At 46.7% G+C, this 20,688-nt stretch overlaps 1 protein-coding gene across 1 annotated transcript; it reads right to left on the bottom strand.

The window, feature by feature from the left end:
- Positions 1 to 13,483: 13,483 nt before the first annotated feature.
- LOC115074334 (coenzyme Q-binding protein COQ10 homolog B, mitochondrial-like) lies at positions 13,484 to 18,176 on the bottom strand. The gene is made up of 5 exons (XM_029573679.1): positions 17,883 to 18,176; positions 15,687 to 15,845; positions 15,236 to 15,428; positions 14,625 to 14,726; positions 13,484 to 14,093 (listed from the first exon to the last, which is right to left on the bottom strand). Exons 1-5 carry the CDS (start codon positions 18,011 to 18,013, stop codon positions 13,926 to 13,928), a joined length of 753 nt encoding a protein of 250 aa, XP_029429539.1. The 5' UTR covers positions 18,014 to 18,176; the 3' UTR covers positions 13,484 to 13,925.
- Between the last annotated feature and the right edge of the window lie 2,512 nt (positions 18,177 to 20,688).

The raw sequence follows: 20,688 nt of genomic DNA, 5'->3' as shown, positions 1-20,688 counted from the left end.
CGCCTCTCTGATCATCATCTGAACAATTCCCCCTCCCCCTCCAAATATAAGCGTCATGTAAAAGGAGTAACGTGATATAAAAAAAATGTCTTGCCGGCGGTCAGGTTAGGAAAATGGATGCTCAATTAACGCGTGTCCGTTTCCCTAACCCGTGGCTGTGCATGGGCAGTCATAAAACTGAATGTCCGTTTTCCTAACCCGCACACAGCCACTTCTTCTGGGTGTCCAATGCCATGGATGCGCTAGGGACTCACAATGTATCCCTGGCGTGTCCTTTTTAGCACGGCGGCTCATTTGCCTATTGCATCAAGCGCCCAGGAGAGGTGATTGTGCATGTGTTAAAAGAAAGCGTGTCCAGTTTGGACGCACATCGGTATTGCATCGGCCTGTTAGTGTGCATGCTAAATGTTTTATCTAATCAATACAAATATGAATGGATCCACAAATATCAGGAAATAAATGACATCAACAATTTATAAATGATTCCTGAAATAGAAGAGCGGTGGGAAGCTCATGGAGACCTCATATATTAAATGCCCAAAAGTTAGGCTAATGAGAGCTTATAATGGCGTAAGCTTGTCTTTATTTATAATCATCGGTCTCGATGAGCACATTTGAGAGGGCGCCATATAAAGTATAGCTGCCCCAATTATGCACTTCCCACCGCTCTTCTATTTCAGGAATCATTTATAAATTGTAAATGTTTTATCTATGCAGGATGAGTGCAAGTGGATTAGGCACCCTAGGCGAACCTTCTGTCTTGTGCCCAACCCCCAGTCATGTGGCTCGGCCTGGGTGTACGCCTTGAGCCCCACCACTGGCTCGGACAAAGGCACGCTTGGCTGGTCGGCAGCAGGTCTGGGCCTAGCAGAGGAGGGGCAGAAGGTGAGGAAGGTCTGCAGCCACAGGGCTCAGCTCTGCCCTGTCCTCCTTGGCCCGCATTGTTTCATGCTAATGCACTCAGCTGAGACGCTGCTTGCCCCGGCTTGCCTCGATATGGGCTTGTGTTTCTACCTTCCCAGACAGCGTTTCATTCTGTGCTCTTTACCTCTGGTTTTCTGTGAGATGTGAGGGTATTTCTGTTCTGGCTCTTGCTGTGTGCCACTGCTGCTGCCCCTGGGACCCTGGCACCCTAGGTCACCACCTAGTGCTTCTGCCAGCCCTGTGTCACTGTTTTATATATGTTGCATTGTTTACCAAAATATCCTGTTGTTATACTTCTATTTACTTATTACCATCTTATTATTTATTTATTTTTATATACTGACATTCGATCTGAGATATCACATCGGTTTACATTCGACGGAGCGCACTGTTAACCTGCCCTTGGACGTGCGTTTTCCCTTACCCCTTATTCAGTAAGGGGCGGAAAATGTGCGTCCAACCCGCGGCACCTAATAGGGCCCTCAACATGCAAGTGCATGTTGAGGGCCCTATTAGGTATGCGCGCGGGATACAGAAAGTATAATGTCAAGCCGCACATTTTACTTTAAGAAATTAGCACCTACCCAAAGGTAGGCGCTAGTTTCTGCTGGCACCCGAAGGGTAAAAAAAGTAAAAAAGAAAAAAAAATTTAAAATGGGCCGAAAACCGGACACTCAATTTTGCAGGCGTCCGGTTTCCAAGCCCGTGGCTGTCAGCGGGCTCGAGAACTGGCGCTGGCAAAATTGACAAACCTGCTGACAGCTGCCACTGTGCTAGTGTCCCTAGCACCTCTTGTACCTGACACAATGGAGGGTAAAGTGACTTGTCCAAGGTCACAAGGAGTGACAGCAGGACTTGAACCCTGGTCTCCTGGTTCTTAGTCCACTGCTCTAACCACTAGGCTATTCCTCCTCCCTTTAATAGCTTAATATGATGTACACCTCCTTGGGTGAATCTCTTTCAAAAGGTCTGGCAATAAATCATAATATAAACTTAGCAATCTAATCACTATAAGATTTAGCACAAGTGAAACCCAAGCTTAACCTGGCTTGCGTGTGCATGCTTAAAATTAGTACACAGGCAAGTCTGCATTTTTAAGAGGGCAGGTCCCACAGGAAACCACTGCTCAGAAAATGCTGCCATGACAAAAGAGGAGATGACACCCCTTTCAGCCCGGCACCTCATGCAACCACCTTCCCTGCCTAGTGGAAAATTTGGGTCTAAGTCCCGTTGTCTTTGAATTGGGGTGGGGAGATCCCCTGTGCTAATCATTCCTTGTGCTTTGATGGACATGGGCTATCTCAGGACATAGGAGCAAACTTTTCAAAACGAATGGGACTGCAAATCTCAACACGAATTGTCTCTGCCTGGACACAGCAAAGGAATTAGCTCAGTATTGGGGTTTTCAAGCACTCACAGGATGCAGAGCCCTCCCTCTCCCTTTAGCATGGCCTTTTAAGCATGTACACTCTCTACATCACAGACACCATCTCCAGTTTCAGTGTGCCCAGGAAGGAAATTTTAGTGGACCCTTAATGACTTGGCCCTTAAGTACTAACAAAGTGCTTTATATTCTGGGACACAGGGAAAGAGATGAAAAAGGAAAACACTGTTGTAGACATAATAAAAGATAAGCACCTTGTATTCTGAAAAAAATATATATAAATAAAATATCTTATCTCTCTAGAATCCAGTTCTTCCTGGATTGTGTTTTATGTGTGTCGTTCAAAGGATAATTTACTCTAGAAGAATGTTATACAATGCAAGAAATACAAGCTGAAAAAAACCTCTAACATTCCTGTGTTTTTGTAGCATTTTAACAAAACTCATAAATATGGACATTCAAAAAGACCTATAGGAATTTCATTCTCTCTTCTAGTAAGATGTCACCAGGTCAATCTAAATGCAGGGCTGTTTGCTAGCAAAGAGTCCCTAAACCCTGCTACTGTCTAGGTCAGGTTGAGAACTTTCAGTACCAATACTCTCACCGTGTGACTTGTTGTCCGAGAGCGATTTGCTGATCCTGGCTCTGCAACCTGCCCGATGTTCTCTTTCAGCCGTTGCAAAGTTCACACCAGTGGGCTTGCAAAACTCTAGGCTGACCTTCCTTCCGTAGGGAGGTCAAACTTTTTCCACTCAGTATCCCATTCACTGAGTCGGGGGCTTCCTACAGCCTGGTGGGTATTCAGGATATTCATAATGAGTGTGCATGAGACATTTACATGCACTGAAGATTCTACATATGCAAATTTATCTCATGCATATTCATTGTGAATATCCTGAAAACCAGCCCTGTTTGTGACTCTTGAGGACCTGAGTTGGCCACCCCTGATCTATGGGCAAAGAACTTGATGTAGCAGATCCTTGGCATTTGCAGATTGTAATCCTGGAGGTTCACAAACCAGGCAGGTTTTCAGAATATCCCTAATGAATACAGATGAGAAATACTTGCATGCACTGCCTCCATTGTATGCAAATGAATCTCATGATTATTCATTAGGGATAGCCTGATTTGCTAAGAAGGGTTGCCAATTCATGCCAGATCAACTGAACAGGCTAATCTGGCCCTGGTTTTTCCCCATTGCAAGGTGTTCTGATTTTCTTGGAATATAAAAGGGAAACTACAAGCCCTTGCACGCAGTGGGGCAAAATCAGAATTGTATCAGCCTCTTCAGTTGATTTGGGATGAGTCGGTGACCCTATGAGTCTGTAAGCTGTAAGCCAGGGGTGGGTAACCCACTCCTGTGGATGTCCTGAAAATTAGACCTGTTTGTGGCACTCCAGGACTGGAGTTGCTTACCCCTGCTGGAGACTCGAGGCACAGTCAGGCCGATGTAATACCGTGCACTGCGGCCAGCACACGATTGGGCACGCTTCCATAACTTCCGATGCAATACAGGGATTAGCATGTCCAAAACGCACGTCCAATCAAGCGCATAGCTAATAGCGCCCATCACATGGAAATTCCATGTAGATGAAGCTATTAGCTAATCCCCACGATTCAAAACATTTCCCGCGCGGCCAATTCGCCCATTGCAATGTGGCAAATTTTATGCCAGTCTGGGGCTGGCGAGAAGGGTATGTTGCGCTCAAGGGCTCAATGAAAAAAGACTAACTCCTGCTTTCTTGATTTGTCGGGATACTAAGTAGGAGGAACCACAGAAAGCAGATTGAAGTAAAAAAAAAAAAAAGAATATTGAAAAAAAAAATTTCTGGACGCCCAATATAGACACATAAGATAGACGGTGCAGGCCGTGTATCTTGTGCTGGTAGCAGGGGGAAAACGGATGCTCAATTTGAGCGTCCGTTTTCCCAGCCCACACTGACAGCCACCTCTCCTGCGCGCTCGATGCAGAGGGGGTGCTAGGAACGCAGTTTTCCCTAGCACCTCCTTTTTTAGCACGACCCCTTATTTAAATAATGCACCGTGTGCCCAGGAGAGGTGGCTGGGCGCGCATTAGGAGAGCGGGTGCTCAATAATGAGCACCCATTTTACGCGAACCGATATTGCATCGGCCTGGGTGAGGGTAAGGGGTATGGCCCAGTATTTCCCACGGTTTCTGGATTGCTACAATTAATATGCATGAGATATACTCTAATATGCATATCCTGGGTCTCCAATGTATGCAAACCTATCTCAAACATATTCATTACGGATATCCTGGAAACCTGACTGGTTAGGGGTGCATCTAGGAGAGGGTTGGGAAGCGCTGGTATGGACACACTTTTGCTGTGTTCATGCTCAGTCATGTGGCTCAGCCTGCACCTAGTTGTTTTTGTTTTTTTTGTTTTGTTTTCCCTGGTGGATCATCAAACTCTTGAATTTTATGGGCTTGTAATGAGAATCTGTTTCCTCACTTCAACACAATAAAAAGGATGTGGAGTAGAGCTAGAGGGGGATGTTTCTGGCCTTAAGTCCTCTGGTGATAAACGAGGCCTTTAAATGGCCCACGAGTGCCAGCCCCGTGACTACTTGTTCATACAAGCTTTCCCACCAGATTAAGATTCTTTACCTACCTGCTCTTTCATGAGTTTCCTCTTATTATTGTTACTTTCTATTTTGTCTTTTGTTTTATTTTTTTGCATACTGTTTTATTTATCATTGGCTATTATTTTACTTTTTTTACACTATTTAGTTTATTTTGTTGGTGTCATTTACCTTTATTGTACATGGCATTGGTTTGCAATTAATCGAGTATAAACTAAACTAAACTTCCAACTCACCCTGACCCTGCTTAGTGGTGGGATTCACTCTTTCACAGAGTGGGGCTCCTGCTCATTAGGAATGGCAGCAGAAGCTCAAGATGTGGATTTTTTAAAATCAGCTGCAGCATTTGTCAGATAATGCTAGCAAATATTTGCACGATTGTATCAGCTGCAGAAAGAACAGATCCCGAGTGTCACCATGTGAAATAAAAAAAGGAAGTATTTTCTCTAGCAAAAAGAGCAAATCTGAGTAGGAAGCCAGAAACCTCTCCCACACAGACACCCTGGAAGTGTAATTTTTAGAGACCAGATGCTGACATCAAAGAGACACCTTAAAAGCATCAGAAAAGATCAAACATAGCAAGGAACCTTCATACACACCAACTTTTAATTGTACCTCAAGCAGCTAGAAGCAATGACTTTTGTTTCTCTGGTTTTTTAATCCTCGGTGCAGTATCATTTCAGGTCAGTGGTAGAAAGGGGTGGAGCGGAGGACTCTTGCTAGGTGGGATTTGCTGTAAGTCTTTGTGTTACCAGCAGGTGCAGCGGGAACTGGTGTAGACTTTCCTGCCCTGCCTCTGGCAGGTGCTTCAGAGGTCTGAGCCTGACACACCTCCCTTCCCAGGGTCAGCCCATCGGTGACTCCTCCACACTTCAGGGCTCAGGGGACACGGCACAGAATGCAGCCCCTCCGTTTTAATCATTTAAAGTGGTAGCACCTCTTATGGACATACCACTGCCTTAGCATGGGAAGATTTATTATGGGCCTTTGATGTCATCCTTTTGTTCATTTGTGGGTGTTTCCTCAGTGCAGAGTACCTGCTCATGTCCCCCTGTCTGTCTGCCCATCCTTATGCATGTTCCAGAGGCTCTCTCTGCGCAGGGACTTAGCTGGAATTTGGTAGGAATCACTCCCGCTGTGCTGGAGGTGCCCTGTTAGATGCACTGGGAGAGCAGGGACACAGGTGAATTGGCAGGAGCAGGTGGGAGCTGGAGGTAAAACTCACAAAAAAAAGCAGGAAACGTGCCTCCCTTGGTTACACGTCTTCCAGCTTCTTATGTTTTAGAGCAAGGTCTGGGGATACCCCATTCAGTGTCCCTGCCAGCCGTCAGCAAACCTCTTTCCTTATCTTTGTTGTTTAACCAATAGGAACCTTGCTTTTGAATTTTGGGATTTAAGCCCTCGCCTTTCCAAACCTGTACTGAAAGCGAGTTACATTTCAGTTCCAGCAGGCAGGACTGCGCCTGAGAATTCATTCTGCCATGCAGACAGAAGAGGTGAAGAAATTGCCTCCTGGAGAAGCAATGGGAACAATGGAGCATTCATTTGCTAAATTTGGAGGTACCAGAGATCTGTCCCCGGTTTCTGAAGAGACCTGACCCGGGATGGGTTACCATTTTCTTATCGAGAGACTCTCACCAGCTCCCCAGGAACCCCCATCCTGGCACACCACCGCTGGCCCTACCACCCACAGCACGACCTGGTCAGAGTATTCATTCCCTAAGTATTCCTAAAGCAAACCAGGTGGCCACATCCCTGTGCCGAGGATGCAAAAGATATCAATCTAAAGTAGACACCTGAAGCAACAGGAGGCCCAGATTCACAAGGAGTGGCAGTGGGGGAAGTGAGATTTGAACCCTGGTTTCACTGCCCATTGCTCTAACCACCACTAGGTCAGACAAGAAGTGTAGGGGCTTCCTTTTGCAGTGCCATAGACTCCACTTTCTCTCTGGCTTTCCTTTCACTTCTTCACTACTAAGGATTCTCTGTGCATACCCCAGGCTTTCCTGAAGTCTGTTTGTGTTCCCACCGTCTCCCCTGCAAGGACCTTTCATGCATTCACCACATTTGCTAAAGAAATATTTTCCAGTGTTTCTATCAGGCCTCAACTCCTGTCTCACTGCGCTGTCTTTACTCTTTAGTCCTGCTGTGAGCAGGGAGAGCATCCCCCAGGTCCATTTCATGCTCAGCAGTAAAGCTGGGAAGTCTGCCCTGTACCATATCCCCATCACAACCTTGCCTCATTCCCCTGTAGGAGTGACCATGCCATCACTGGGCCATCACCAGCGCAAGAGGAAGCTGCTCCTTCAGGCTACGTCCTTAGTCAGAAAGGGCTGCCTTACTGCTGATTCATGCACTTGCAGGACAGAGGAAATGCGTTCTGTTGTACTGCGTCATACCAGGGTTTGTCAGGGCTCCCTTCTCCTTGAGATCTCATAATCAAACGGCCGCTGTTCTTACCTGTAACCATAGTATAGTACATTTATTGGGTTTTTTTTAATTCTTTTAAAATAAAACAAATATAGAGAAAATCAACAGCATGGTTGGCCAGAGATGACATATCTATGAGATTAACAAATGTATAAAGATGCAAGTTTTAGGGACTACAAAGGTCAATCAGATATCATCTGCACCCTACAACCCTACTGAGTTTCTGCGACTAATATTATTTTGGGTCAGCGAAACCCTCCCCCTCCTCGGTTTCCTTTCCTTTCTGTGGTTTTTTTTTTTTCCAAGGGTTCTTTTATAGCACGGTTTTATCTCTGGAAGTTACAAATTCAGAGCATCTGTATTTGGAAAGAATCCTCAGATTTGGAAACTCTGGAAACCGAAGAAGGAAAAAAAAAATAATTTCAGAAGCCACTGTTTTCCACTCTCTTCGTTCGGGATTTTTCTCCCAAACATTTTTATATTAAAAATAAAAATAAAACTTCCAAGATGAAGTTAAGCAAAATCTTTCACCTGAGTTTATTCTAATGCAGAAGGCCCAGAGGAGGACCCAAAGCAGCTTAAGAGTGTGGCCTCCAAGTGTGTAGGCTCGGTTTCCTTCTGATCTAAAGATTTAAAGTCATGGTGAAGCTGAAAGGGCCCATATAATCCATAATAACAAAACGTTACATCTCATGTCCCCAGGCAGAGACAGGAACTTGTAGATTTTCTGACAGTTAAAGTGTTCCACCAATGGAATTGGATGTTATGCTGCATGATTCTTTATTTTATTTATTTATTTGAATTTCTTATATACCGGCATTCGCGATGGGATTCGCATCATGCCGGTTTACAATTAACAGGGTGTGACAAAAGGAGAAATACTTAGAACATTAACAAGTGATAGAAGAAGAAATAGCAGTTACAATAAAACAGGGACATAATGCAACTTGGAATGTAAAGAAAGCGATAGAAAAAATTAACAATGAGGTAAAAGAACAACAATGTAATAAATCTTATTTTAAGTTTTCCCCACATCTTCTATCCCCCACAGGGGTATTTTGCCATCTTGACTACAAGTCAGAGCCATGTGCAATCATCCATTTTACATAGTAAAATGTACTCCACATTTCTCAATTAAAATGTCCCCAGTATTTTCCGTGTTTGGAAACTCACCGGGGGCAGAAGAAAGTAACTTTACAAGGCAGTCAAAACTTTGACACATCTGGCCCTATGAGTCTTCCCATCTCCCCCAGTTCAGACCGAAGGAGGTATCACCGCAGGCAGCATCACTCCAAGGCTGTCCATATCCATCCTATAGTTCCTATGTTTTGGCTGCAGGAGATGTTGGAATTTGTATTCCTCAAGCAGCAACCAGTTTGCCTTGATATTTCGGCTTCTCTTCCTGGTGAGGCAAGGTGTGGTGGTTTCACATGTCGCTTGCTCATCTTGGACCCAGCTTTTTCTCTTTTTATATGTGTTAGTGCTTCACTCTGATCCTTTCCAATACTCTTGTAAGCTCTACTTGATCCCATGGTTGTGATCCATTTGTCCTGTCCCTATCCATATTCAGGACCCTGTCAGTAGTATTAGAAAGGAATGGTTCTTTTTATTAGTATGGTTTTGATTTTATATTTCTTGCTTTTTTTTATGAGGACTGGTGATTTCTCTTTTTCCTTTGTTGCACTGCAGACAGAGTCTTGTTGCAGTTACAGTTCAGTTTTTGTCTGCATGTTTCTATCTATGTTTTATAGTCTCTTTATTCTTTGTTAGGTGAGGGTCTGCACATGTGAATGAGGTGAGGGATTCTGCTGGGGTGAAGTTTGTATGTAGGGCTCTATAGCAGCCTGACTTGGTATTGATGTTTTAAGGCCTGGTGTAATATTTTCAATGTTGCCTTTTTTTTTGGGTAAGGTGGTTACTGTTTGAGTGCAGGAAGTTGGTGCTATTCTGGTTTGGGAGGTTTACTATTTGTATAATTCATGTTCAGAGAGAGTACTATCTTTCCCTTGTGTCATTCTTAACAATAAAAGTAATATGAGGCCTTTTTTTTTTTTTATTTACACCATAGATTGTAATGAGCAGTGTGTCACACATGTGAGCGTTGTCCGACAGATGTCCGACAGATGTGTCAAGATGGGAAAAAGGTTGAGAACCACTGATCTAGAAAAGGGAGTGATGAGAGGTGATCAAATCTGCACATTTCACAATGGAATATGCTATTGCTGGACATAGCATTGATAGATAAAATTACATATCCACTACACGAGAAAAGAGATAACTATGAAAAAATCTGGGGGAAATTCTGGGAGTATATACATAACCCAGTTTGATATTGCATGATTTAAAGTTCACTTACTTTGTGTAGTTGATGAAATGGTTTGTCCCTGGTTTGTGTGGTCTGTATGTTGGCTGATCCTGTATCATTTCTTCTTATCAGGCCGGCTGGGATCTATGGTTATCCTGTGAGATATTGGCTGTGTGTTTTGTCTGTTAAATAAAATATTTAAAAAAAAAATAATTTGCAGATGACACAAAATTATTCCAAGTTGTTGAACCACGAGCTGATTGTGAGGAATTGCATGAGGACTTTGCAAGACTGGGCATCTAAATGGCAAATGAAATTTATCGTGGACAAGTACAAAGCGATGCACATAGGGAAAATTAATCCAAACTAAGGGTACACAGTGCTCAGTGACATATGAGGCATCATTACCCAGGAAAAGGATCCTGGAATCAGGGTGGACAATGCTTTGAAAACCTCAGCCCAATGCTCAGTGGCAGTCAAAAAAGCAAACAGAATGTTAAGAATTAGGAAAGGAATGGAGAATAAAACAGAGCATATCATATGGCCGCTGTATCAATCCATGTTGTGACTACCCCTTGAGTATTGCGAGAAGTTCTTGATGCTGTTGAACCTTGGGTTTCAAATCATATCAGAGCATCAGACATTTCAGTCAGTCTGAATCTTGCTGCTAGCAGTCTTGCAGGCTGATGCAATAGACTGTGCTCAGCTGAGCGCTCTGTTTAACCCGAGGTTGGAAGCGCGTCCATGACCCCTTATGCTATAAGAGGATTAGCGCATCCAAAACGTGGGTACAACTGCCCTGTGAAGGTAACAGCGCTCATCACATGCCAATGCATGTTAATGAGGCTATTAGCTATTCTCCTGCAATTAAAAAAACAAATGTGCGCCCGATACGCACATTTTAACCTGCCCAGAGCAGGCGTTAATTCTTGAGGAGGCAAAATAAAATAACAGAAAATACAGCTTTTCTGTTCCTTTTGTCAGTCCCTTACTTAATATCATTGCGATATTAAGTCGGAGGAACTGAAACAGGAGAATTAAAAAAAAAATAGTGTGCCGTGGTCAGGTTAGGAAAAGCTCAATTAACGAACATCCCTTTTCCTAACTCGTGGCTATGTACAAGTTAGGAAACAGATGCTCGTAAAATTGAGCCTCCGTTTTCCTAACCCGCTGACAGCCACCTCTCCCGGACGCCCGCTGCCGAGGAGGCACTACGGGCACCCAATTTCCCCTAACACCTCCTTTGTACGGCTCCTGGGAACAAGCCAGTGGCAACAAGACGGTCCCGTCTGATGGGTCTTGTCTACAGCCTCTGTGATTCAGCGAGACATTTTAGTGTACAATGAGCCCTGTGATTCAGAGAGACATTTAATATGCCTTGGGCTGCTGAGGAGGATCATTTTAAAACTGTAAAACATCCATCCCGTGGTGAGCAATCTTCCCAAGATTGCTTTATCCTGGCTTTGTGCCAAGATCCTTCCCTAGGCTGGCTTTAGCTATGCCCCACCTTCACACTCTAATGGACAAATGTTTCTCTGCAGGTTTACTAAAGAAGAGGAGTTCCCAGGAGCTCTCAGGATCTCACCCTGAGACTCAGGAAATTTGCATCAATTGCAAGATCTCTCTGTATACAGCTCAGCCACTCCCCTTCCTCAGTAAACCTGCAGAGAGCAGGAGAAGTGGGGCCAGCCTGGAGCAGACACTGCAAGCACTGCAGCGTGAGGAGAAACTGGAGAGGGGCTGTAGCACACAAACCTCAGTCTGCAGCTGCCATTCCAGGATGGGACTCACTCAGCAAAGGGGAGAGTGAGGATGCATAAGTCATGGAGCAGAGACTTAGAGGGGAAGGGAGCAAAGAGAGTGCTGGGGTCAGGGAGAGAGGGAGGGAGTGGTATGCTGGGCCATCTCGGGAGGGGGGGGCAGGTGATGGGTGGGAGAAAAAGAGAATGTGGATTAGTTAGGTGGGGTGGGGGTGGTGGAAGAGAGAAAGCTGATCCATATGACTTCGTTCCTTCCCCCCCCCCTCCCCCAATTCATCAGCAATCTCAGGGTGAGCACAGCTCACAAGTTCCCAGGTATGGCAGTAGGAATGGATTAGTATTGACAGGAGGAGAGGGAGCAGGGACCCAGGGATACTTTAAGAAAAGGGGTTAAAACTTAGATAAAAAAGATACAAATCTATTCACCAGATGTCAAGAGAATCACTTTATTTTGGTCTTGCACAAAATGGTGGTGGTTTCTCTGCTTTAGGAATTCTTGTATAATAGTGTAAAAGGGCTCCAGTCTCTGCTAATCTCTCTCCTTTTAGATAGAAGAAGGTGCCACCAGCTGAGCAAGCATGGGGGCCTGGCTGGTACCTAGAAGAGTCCACGGGAAACCAAATAACTGTAGGCTGCGGGAGGCACAAGCAAAGCAATGCATCATCCTGCCACGAATGTCAGGGCCTGTCCTAAGTGAGCTGCGATCCCCAAAGTCTCTAGGGCATAATGGACAGAGGAAGCAGCCAGCTGTGATCCCATTGCTGCTGAATGGCCTCCCGTATTATCATGCAGATGTGAAATGGCACTTGCACACAGCTGTCTTTTGTTCTAGTGAGGTTATATTTAGCTGAAACTGGTATATACTTTATCTTAAATCAAATTCCAAAGTCTCTTTTGTTCTGTATGTTTGTCTTGATTAGATTGTATGCTCTAAAGAGTATGAACTGTCTCTTGTGTGTATTTGTACAGCTCTGCGTATGTCAAATAGTGCCGAAGAGGAGTGGTGCCAGAAAATGGACTGGGCAGACACCGAAAGGCAGGAGCAATTCTGGCGTTGGTGTGGGGGTGGGATAGGGTGGAATTTGAACAAACAAGTTACCACCTTCCCCTGGCAGCTAGTTAGGATCTAGCGATGAGCACATTCACCCACGACCTGGCAGAGCTCCTGGCAATCTTTCTGCTCCTCCGGCCCTTATCTCCCTGAGCCCTGCAATTCGGTAACAACGTCGTCCCTTCGACAGAAAAGCTAAATTACTAGTGAAAAGTTTCCATGTGAGCGAGCGCCGTCAGCAGAGAGGTGAAAGGTGGTCTGGGATGGGGGAAGTGTCAATATAGAAAGAGGCCTACAATGTCCCTGCCAGCCAAGCCTCTGCTTGCACTGGCACTCATCCTAAGCAAACGTGTGCAGGGCAGCTGCTGACGGAGGGACAGAGTACAAAAAGGCACCAGCCACAGCAGGTAGGGTTGGCCGACCTATTCCTGGCCCCAGCTGCTATTTTAGTCTTGAGGCACCTGGGTACAGGGCCCTAGTGAAGCATCACTTCTGATTTATTAAAGAATTAAGTCAGCAGTTCAAAACTGCTAAGAGTTCTCCTGTGGATTTCACCCTGCCTGCCCACCATGACGTTCTGTAAAGCAGAGGGCAGTTAGGCTGACCCTGCTCAGAACCCCCCCCCCCCCCCCCATCAGGCCACCCATGCAGCACGAACTGCTGAGGAGAGGCAAACTCCTCTCAGATCTCACATGTTCCTGCCACGCCAATGCCTGCAGGCAGCAGCAGATGAAGCGGCCTGGTCTGCCCATGTGTGCTGCAGGAGGTCTGACTGTGTGGCCTGCTCCCCTCCCCCACTACGAGTCTGTCCCAGCCGAGCTTGAATTCTGCCGCAAGTCTGTAGCAGGTGGCCACCAGGCTCCCAGTGAAAGAGTTTTCTCACCTGCCTTGGAGCTTCAGCTTCACAGGAGGACCCCCTTGTCCTTGAAATTTTCACTCTACGGAAAATACTTCCTTCTAGTACTTTTTTTGAAGGTTGCTAGGTGTGGGGTTTTTTTTGTTTTTTTGAAATAAAGCGACATGTGTAAAACCCAACTGACATCAAGTTTTATTCAGTAGCCGTTTAAAAAATAGAACAATTAAAAAAAATATATGTTCCAGAAAAAAAAAAAAATCAACTTTTACAACAGAGTGAGCAATTCAGAGATGGGGGGGAGGAGGAAGCCCACCCCCTACCTCCCACAGATGCAGACATTCTTGGTCCTCGCACAATCACAGCCAAGTTAAATAGATGACATAAAATAATAATTTAAAACGTTGTTTCCCCCTGGGAGGTGTGCAGCTTAAATAAATAGACAAAAAAACGCTAACATTCACAAAGATTGGAAACAGAGCCCAGCGAAAAATCTGAGCAAATGGTCGCCAGGAAGACGAGTCAAAAGGTCTTCGGCAGACCCAAGATGGAGGTTCCATCTCTCGTAAAAAACTGTCCCTGTGCTCGAGTAGTCCCGGTCTCGTGGGCGCGTTTCACACAGCTCTTGCTGCTCGCCGCCTCTCGGGCCTCAGGGCCACCTGCTGCGGCCCGTACATTTTGGTTGCCCGCTTCTCGAACGCGGTCACCATCTGCTTCACCACCTCGTCAAAGAAGACCGTGGCCAGTTGGGAATGCAACAGGGACTTGAACTCGAAGGAAACCTGGGAGCGGCAGGGAAAAAGAAAAAAAAAAAAAAGGATCGTTATCAGGCTCACAAGAAATTCTTCAGTTCTACACAGTCCATTTGTTTTCTAGAGAAGAGCTACTCTTGAATATTTATTACCAAGCCACTGAAAGATAGCCAGTGTATTTTCCCCCATTTTACTGTAGACTAAATAAATATGGCGAAAAATAAAGTCCCATGCTAACCTAAACAGCAGCATGGAGGGTATAATTTTGGGCTTATCAGAAGAAACTCTGGAAACGCCATTCTGCTGTCTTTTATCCCTGTCCTAGACAGTGACACACCATATTGAACTTCTGCAGTTCAAGGAAATGACCTGTGTGCGGTTATTACTAGACCAAGAAAGCCCATAAAATCCCAAAATAGCTGTAGAGCTGGGCAACCAGAGTGGCTCATAGAGGCAGTGCCAATTATATCCAGCTAGACGCAAAATATAACCCTCCTGCAACCCTCAGACTGGTACCTGCCCCTTCAGGACGGAGCAGCTGGAGTAACTTGTCATACTTACATAGAATTCTACAGTGCAAGTGTCCGGCTGCCCAGCAACTCCGGGACTAAACCTCCAGATGGTCTCCAGATGGCTGAAGAGCTTCCCATCACTGCAGATGGCCTGTGGGATGAAAGAAAGATCATCAATCTCCATTCTAAATCTGCAATGTCAGTTCAGTCAATGTTTATGGCACGTGCATTGTGCATCCCCGTTTCAGTGGGCAAATGGTCACTGAGCAGAATCCTCATTAAGTAAATCTAATAAAACGGCCAGTCGGTGAACCCATCAAAACTATTACATTCCAGACTTGGCCCAATCCAGGAATGAATACCACAAAGAGCATTGCCTGGACACACGGTTACAAACCCTGCCAGGCCTGGCATAAGAAAACAGAAATCAAACCGTGTTTCCTCTGATTTCTGCAGCCAATTTAAGAAGCTTCCCCTGGGAAAATAAAAAAAAGTCTGGCCTCCGTGCCGAGATTGCCCAACAGGGCGCCAGTCACGATGCGGGGTTTAACAGGGAGGACATCGGCCAGCCCCACACCGGGGCCAGGGGGGGGGGGCTAATCGGGAGAGTGCAAAGTCCGCAGGCAGCCCTGCCCGCCGAGACGTCCCTCGGACCCTTACCCGGATCTGGTGCTGAGGTACTGCAGAAATTTCAGACACGTAGCGCTCCACAAGCGGAGGAAATCCGACTTCCAGTTCTGCCTTCGTGATCCCTTTGGAGTGGGAAAGAACCTTCGAACTGTTGCACCAAGGGACAAACAACTTGTAATTTTCCACATTAGCTACAATATTGTACATCTGTTCAACTGAATACCTGAAAGAAGAAAAGAAAACCGAGAAAACCATGAATGGGTTTTTCCCTACAGTTTATTTGCAGTGACATTTTCATTTATTTGTGGCGTATCTGTGCTGGATCAGACTCGAGCACTAAAAACGGATGGCAGACCACAAACTCATAGGGGGGGGGGGGGGGCGTCAGTGGGCTGTTCAACACAATCACTCAGTCAAAGGGCATTGGGGGGGAGGAAGAGGAGAGGAGCGGGATCCACAGACTTTCAGAGGATGCACTCACCCCAGGATCCTGCCTTCTGCGTATTCCATTCTTTTGCTCCCGAGCAGAGGTGCTGCCAGATTGAGGAAAGAGCGAGCCGGCTGTTTGGATGCCAGGGCCGGGGAGAGCTGAGGTAGTTTAGCACTGGAGGTTGCCAGTATTCCACAGGAACTTAAATATCTGCAGGACCAAGAGAATAAATATTGCAACCTTTAGCCTCTGATTAGAAACCCTCTGCTGTGATCTCACATTACACCTTAATCAACGCTGAAGCAAACTCATCCTTCACAGCCCTTATGCTTTTTTTTGGCCCAGCCGTTGTCTCCCGCTTCTCAGCCAGACCCAGGCTACAATCGCCCCCAGATTCCCTCCCCTCCCCCTTTCTATTTTATATTCCCTCCCAGTCCCTGCAGCCACAGTCTTTGTTGGGGAGGGGGGCATGCATCAGGCCCCTATGCATCACCCCTAGGTGCTGCCATGACAATCTCCCCCCCCCTCCTCATCTAGGGAGCAGAAAAAGCCGGGCAGGTCCTCTGCATGGCAGCACAGAGAGGTTGCCACTGAGCCAGAGAGCTGACTTGCACAATCAATGGCCAAGCAAGATCTTAACGCATTCTCGCACTTAAAACACATTGCAGAACGGTTAAAATTTACGAAAGACACAAGCACGAAGCCGAGATATGTTCTGTGAACTTCCAAGTGGGAAATGTCTCAGCTCCTGCCAAATAGCCTTGATGCCTGGCACCTGCTTCCAGCCAGGGTAGGTCAGAATTACTCAAGGCCTCTAGCTTGCTCAAGACTGCGTGCCCTAATCGGTTGGGAACCGTTCCAAGGCTGCTGCGCCTGATCAAGACGCCTTGCCAAAGGGTGAAAGTTGAGACAAGGCCTGGAGGTGGCAGGTGACCCTTCTCTGCACCCATGGGTAAAGGGCAAACTCACACTGCCCTTCTTAAAGTCTAAAGCTGAACTCACAAAAAAAAAAGAGAGAGAGAAGATGCTTCCAAATACGATCAAAATAAAGCTTCAAGTTTTATTTTATCTTCCAGTAACTCTGTTGTACGTACTCTAGCATCTCCTTCCTCCCCCTCGGTTTATAGGGCGAAGCTTGCAGAGAATGACTGAGCAGGGCTGCAGCTTCTTGGGAGGAAGTACCGTGACTAATTCCAGGAAACGGTTTAAAATAGAAATCTGCCCAGACTTTTTGTTCTACTAGAAGTGACGTTGAAGAGGAGGGGATGTAGTGTGCAGAGTCTAGATAGAAGGGGAGGGAAACCGAAACTGCCGGCAAGCAGGGGGATCAACTAGCGATAAGGTTTGATACAGGTCCTCAGAAAGGAAGTGAGGATGGGGTCAGAGGAAGAGGGATCTGCCTGGGCTATGGTTAAAGGGGTTGGAGGGGCCCAGCAGGAGACTGTATCCAGAGGGAGGATCAGAGGGTGGCTGGACTTCACTGCCAGAGGATGTGGTGAAAGCTATTATTGTATGTATCTGTGTTTAAAAAAGGTTTGAATAAGTTCCTGGAGGAAAAGTCCATTAACCATTATTAAGGTCGAGTTACAGAAACCCACTGCTTATTCTTGGGATAAGCAATTTGGAATCTATCTACCCCTTGGGATCCTGTCAGGTAGCTGTGACCTGGATTGGCCACTTTTGGAAACAGGATACTGGGCTTGATGGACTCTTGGTCTGATCCAGTATGGCAACTTCTTATGAAGTTATATTCTTATATAAGAGGCGATGATAACCCCTCTCTGGGGCCTCCAGTACTCATGTGATAGTCAGCGGGAGCAAGGAATGCCAGGAATTTCAACTAGGAAACTGCCCCTTTTCCCGTTTTACCGACAAGTTTAGCTTTAATAAGAGAACTATAAGTCCCGTGATCACTTGTGATGAGCAATCAACTTTTTTTTTAAGCCTTCCTTCCCTCGGAGATCGACACTTACACAAAAAGCAAGTAATCCGGACAACGCCGGGAGTTCCTCCAAGGGATTTCAGTAGGGCGGTCGAAATGTGCAGGTTAAAGAAAGCGAAGCCCGCGATCGCTCAGGCGCTTCCGCAACCGGCATTGGTTACAGGCATCAATGAACCCCCTACTTTAGCGCACATCCAGGCTTCCGTTCTAAAGCAGCAAAGAAGATCTCGGGATCGCCGCCACGGCCAAGCAGCAGCAGAGCTAGGCTCCCCTAGGGAATCCCCCCATGCCTACGTTGTTCTTACCGGACTCCGTGCTGGCTACTGCTCTCGAGCCGCCGCAGCCCCGCTGCATGGCCGGCTCGGCTCTCCGTCGCTTCCAGCAGGGCTCGTCGGAGAAGAAGGGAGGCTGCGCATCTGCTGGTGCTACTGGCCATGGCTTGGGCTTGCTGTGGAATGGATGCCGAAAGCTAGACTCGCCCAAGATCTGCGAACTCCACGCGTCAGCTTCGCACTGTGCCGGCTCTTTTCTTACACAAAGGGTAGGGAGACATGACTGTGACGTCACAATGACCGGCCCCCCCATCTCCTCCTCCAAACCCTAGCCCATTGTTCGCGTCACAGTGGGGCGTTCCCCGTGGAACTTTAGGCTGCTGCAGCGTCACGGTTAGAACAGCGGCTTCCCCGGGCTGTCAGCGTGAACTGCTAATAAATCTTAGCTTAAAGCAGCCCTGTACCGTACAAGCTGTGATCGGCCGAAAGGCAGGTCAGGCGGCCGAGGATGAAATAAAAACGCCGTTCACAAGACAGTTAAATATAGGACTCTAAAATATCACCAGCTCCCATACTTCTGTCTCATGTTCATAAAAGGCAGCTAGCTACTAAGACCATGCATGCATCAAATGGCTTCCCGGCATATTAATATATATTATAGGATATCTGTGCAGGTAATCGTTTAGTTCACGCCAAGTTGAAAGCTTTTTAAGCTTCTAGAAAATCATAGATATATGAACCATCCAGGCTGTCCAGATTTCCTGCCTACTGCAATTAATTGTTGCTCTTTAATTTTACCCTCCAAATACTACCAAAGTAACATTAACATTGTAAATGATCAGAAGTAAAGATTAACAAATAAATATATAGTGATATCTTTTTATTAGCCTAACAATACATTTCTTGACTAGCTTTCAGGAAGGCAGTAATAGTTCCTCAGACTTAGTCAAGAAATATATTGGTAGTCTAATAAAAAGGTATCTACCTTATAAATGGCCTGTGACCGACGGCCCGCAAATGCGCAGTAGAGCGCAGCTCTACTGCGCATGTGCGGGCAAGGACGTCGATCAGGAAAAAAAAAATGGCGGTGGGGCCGCAGGAGAAGCAGCGGCGCCGCGCGCGCGCGGTGCCGCTGCTTCTCCTCCCCAGATCTGCCGGCAGATCTCGGGGGGGGGAGGAGGGTGTCACTCCCGCGCCCCCCGAGATCTGCCGGCAGGAGCGGGAGGAGAAGCAGCGGCGCCGCGCGCGCGCGGTGCCGCTACTTCTCCTCCCCAGATCTGCCGGCAGATCTCGGGGGGGGGGGGGGTGTCACTCCCGCGCCCCCCCCCCCCCGAGATCTGCCGGCAGGAGCGGGGAGGAGAAGTAGCGGCACCGCGCGCGCGCGGTGCCGCTACTTCTCCTCCCCAGATCTGCCGGCAGATCTCGCGGGGGTCACTGCCGCGCGGCGGGAGTGACACCCCCCCCGAGATCTGCCGGCAGGAGCGGGAGGAGTCAATGGAGCCGGGTGAGGGTTGCGGGAAGTCGCGCTTACGGCGCCGGGAGGAAATGGAGGTGGGTGAAGGGAGGGACTGAGTGGGAGGGAGGGAGAGGGGGGACTGAGTGGGAGGGAGTGAGGGAGTGAGGGAGAGGGGGGACTGAGTGAGGAGAGGGAGGGTGGAGAGGAGTGGGTGGGGGAGGGGGGTGGTGAAGAGTGAGGGGAGAGAGAATGAGGGGGAGGTGAGAGACAGAGGGATGTAGCCCGTTTTAACGGGCTTTACGGCTTGTAATCTTATATATGATACTGCTAATTTTCATGTCTGTGCATTTAAATGGACTAACAGGGCACTCACCCTACTTTATAGTAAATGATGTCCACTTTGATTAGATGCTTACATAAATTCCAACACCAACTCCCCTTTCCCCAAACCTCCTACCCAAATCCTCAACTGTTATCCCTCCACCACTGCTTGCCATATCTATCTCATGCATGCACAAAATCCACCATATTGGTGACCCCCCCCCCCCCCCCCACACACACACACACACCTCTGCTAGCAGGCATCCCAGGCCCTGTCATCCTCAACCCTGTTTATCATAAGGCCAACACTCTAAGCAATACCCATTCCCCCTCCATGTCTCCCACGCCAAGCCCTGCCAGAGTCTGCACAACCACCAAGATTAGTGAAACTGTTGTAAAAATCTTCATCCTGACCTTCTTGAAGACCAATGCTGTTGTACCACTGCTGTTCCAGGTTGTAACTGCTTCTCCATGCCTTCTGGAAGCACAATGCAGCCATACCACTGCTATTTTGAGTTGTAGCTGTTGCTCCATGCAGGCAACCCCAGTGCAGGATGCTCTGTGTTTATCCAGTGGGGTTTTTTTCTCTTAATTTTGGTACTGGTTTTGTTTCCATCACCTCCACGAAGAGGTTATTCCATGCATCTATCACTAGCCTACAAATTAACCAGGTTACAGACTAGTTATGTTTATTACGTTTCATTGTAAGAAATAAGAACCCACCCCCCACCGGCTTATTTCAGGTCTGTTCTTCTTTAAACCGATGTGACATCACTGATCTAATGTCGGTATATAAAAATGTATAAATAAATAAATAAATAGCCTGAAGAAGGCAAAGGCACTAGTGGGGTATTCCAAGATTTAGCAGGAGAACCGATTTCAATATTTTTATTTGCAACATTGTATGGGAATATGAGGTAAAATAGGCTTGTTTGCAGATTATACAAAAACCTGTATCAGAACAGACAGCTGGAAGGGGTGAAAACATGAGATGGAATTAAAAAAAATTAGAAGTGTAAATTCAGACATTTGGGATGTAACATAGGAGATGATAAGGACCAA

The sequence above is a fragment of the Rhinatrema bivittatum genome, chromosome 12, assembly GCF_901001135.1.
Source record: "Rhinatrema bivittatum chromosome 12, aRhiBiv1.1, whole genome shotgun sequence".
NCBI classification, from domain to species: Eukaryota; Metazoa; Chordata; class Amphibia; order Gymnophiona; family Rhinatrematidae; genus Rhinatrema; species Rhinatrema bivittatum.
This window is presented reverse-complemented; position numbering and strand designations above follow the sequence as displayed.

Coding starts and splice junctions, on each gene's coding strand:
- LOC115074334 (XM_029573679.1), bottom strand. CDS start 18,013: ATGGCCAGTAGCACCAGCAGATGCGCAGCCTCCCTTCTTCTCCGACGA. Junction 15,846..17,882: donor AGTAGCCAGCACGGAGTCCG/GTAAGAACAACG, acceptor TTGGTCCTGCAG/ATATTTAAGTTCCTGTGGAA. Junction 15,429..15,686: donor GCAGAAGGCAGGATCCTGGG/GTGAGTGCATCC, acceptor TTCTTCTTTCAG/GTATTCAGTTGAACAGATGT.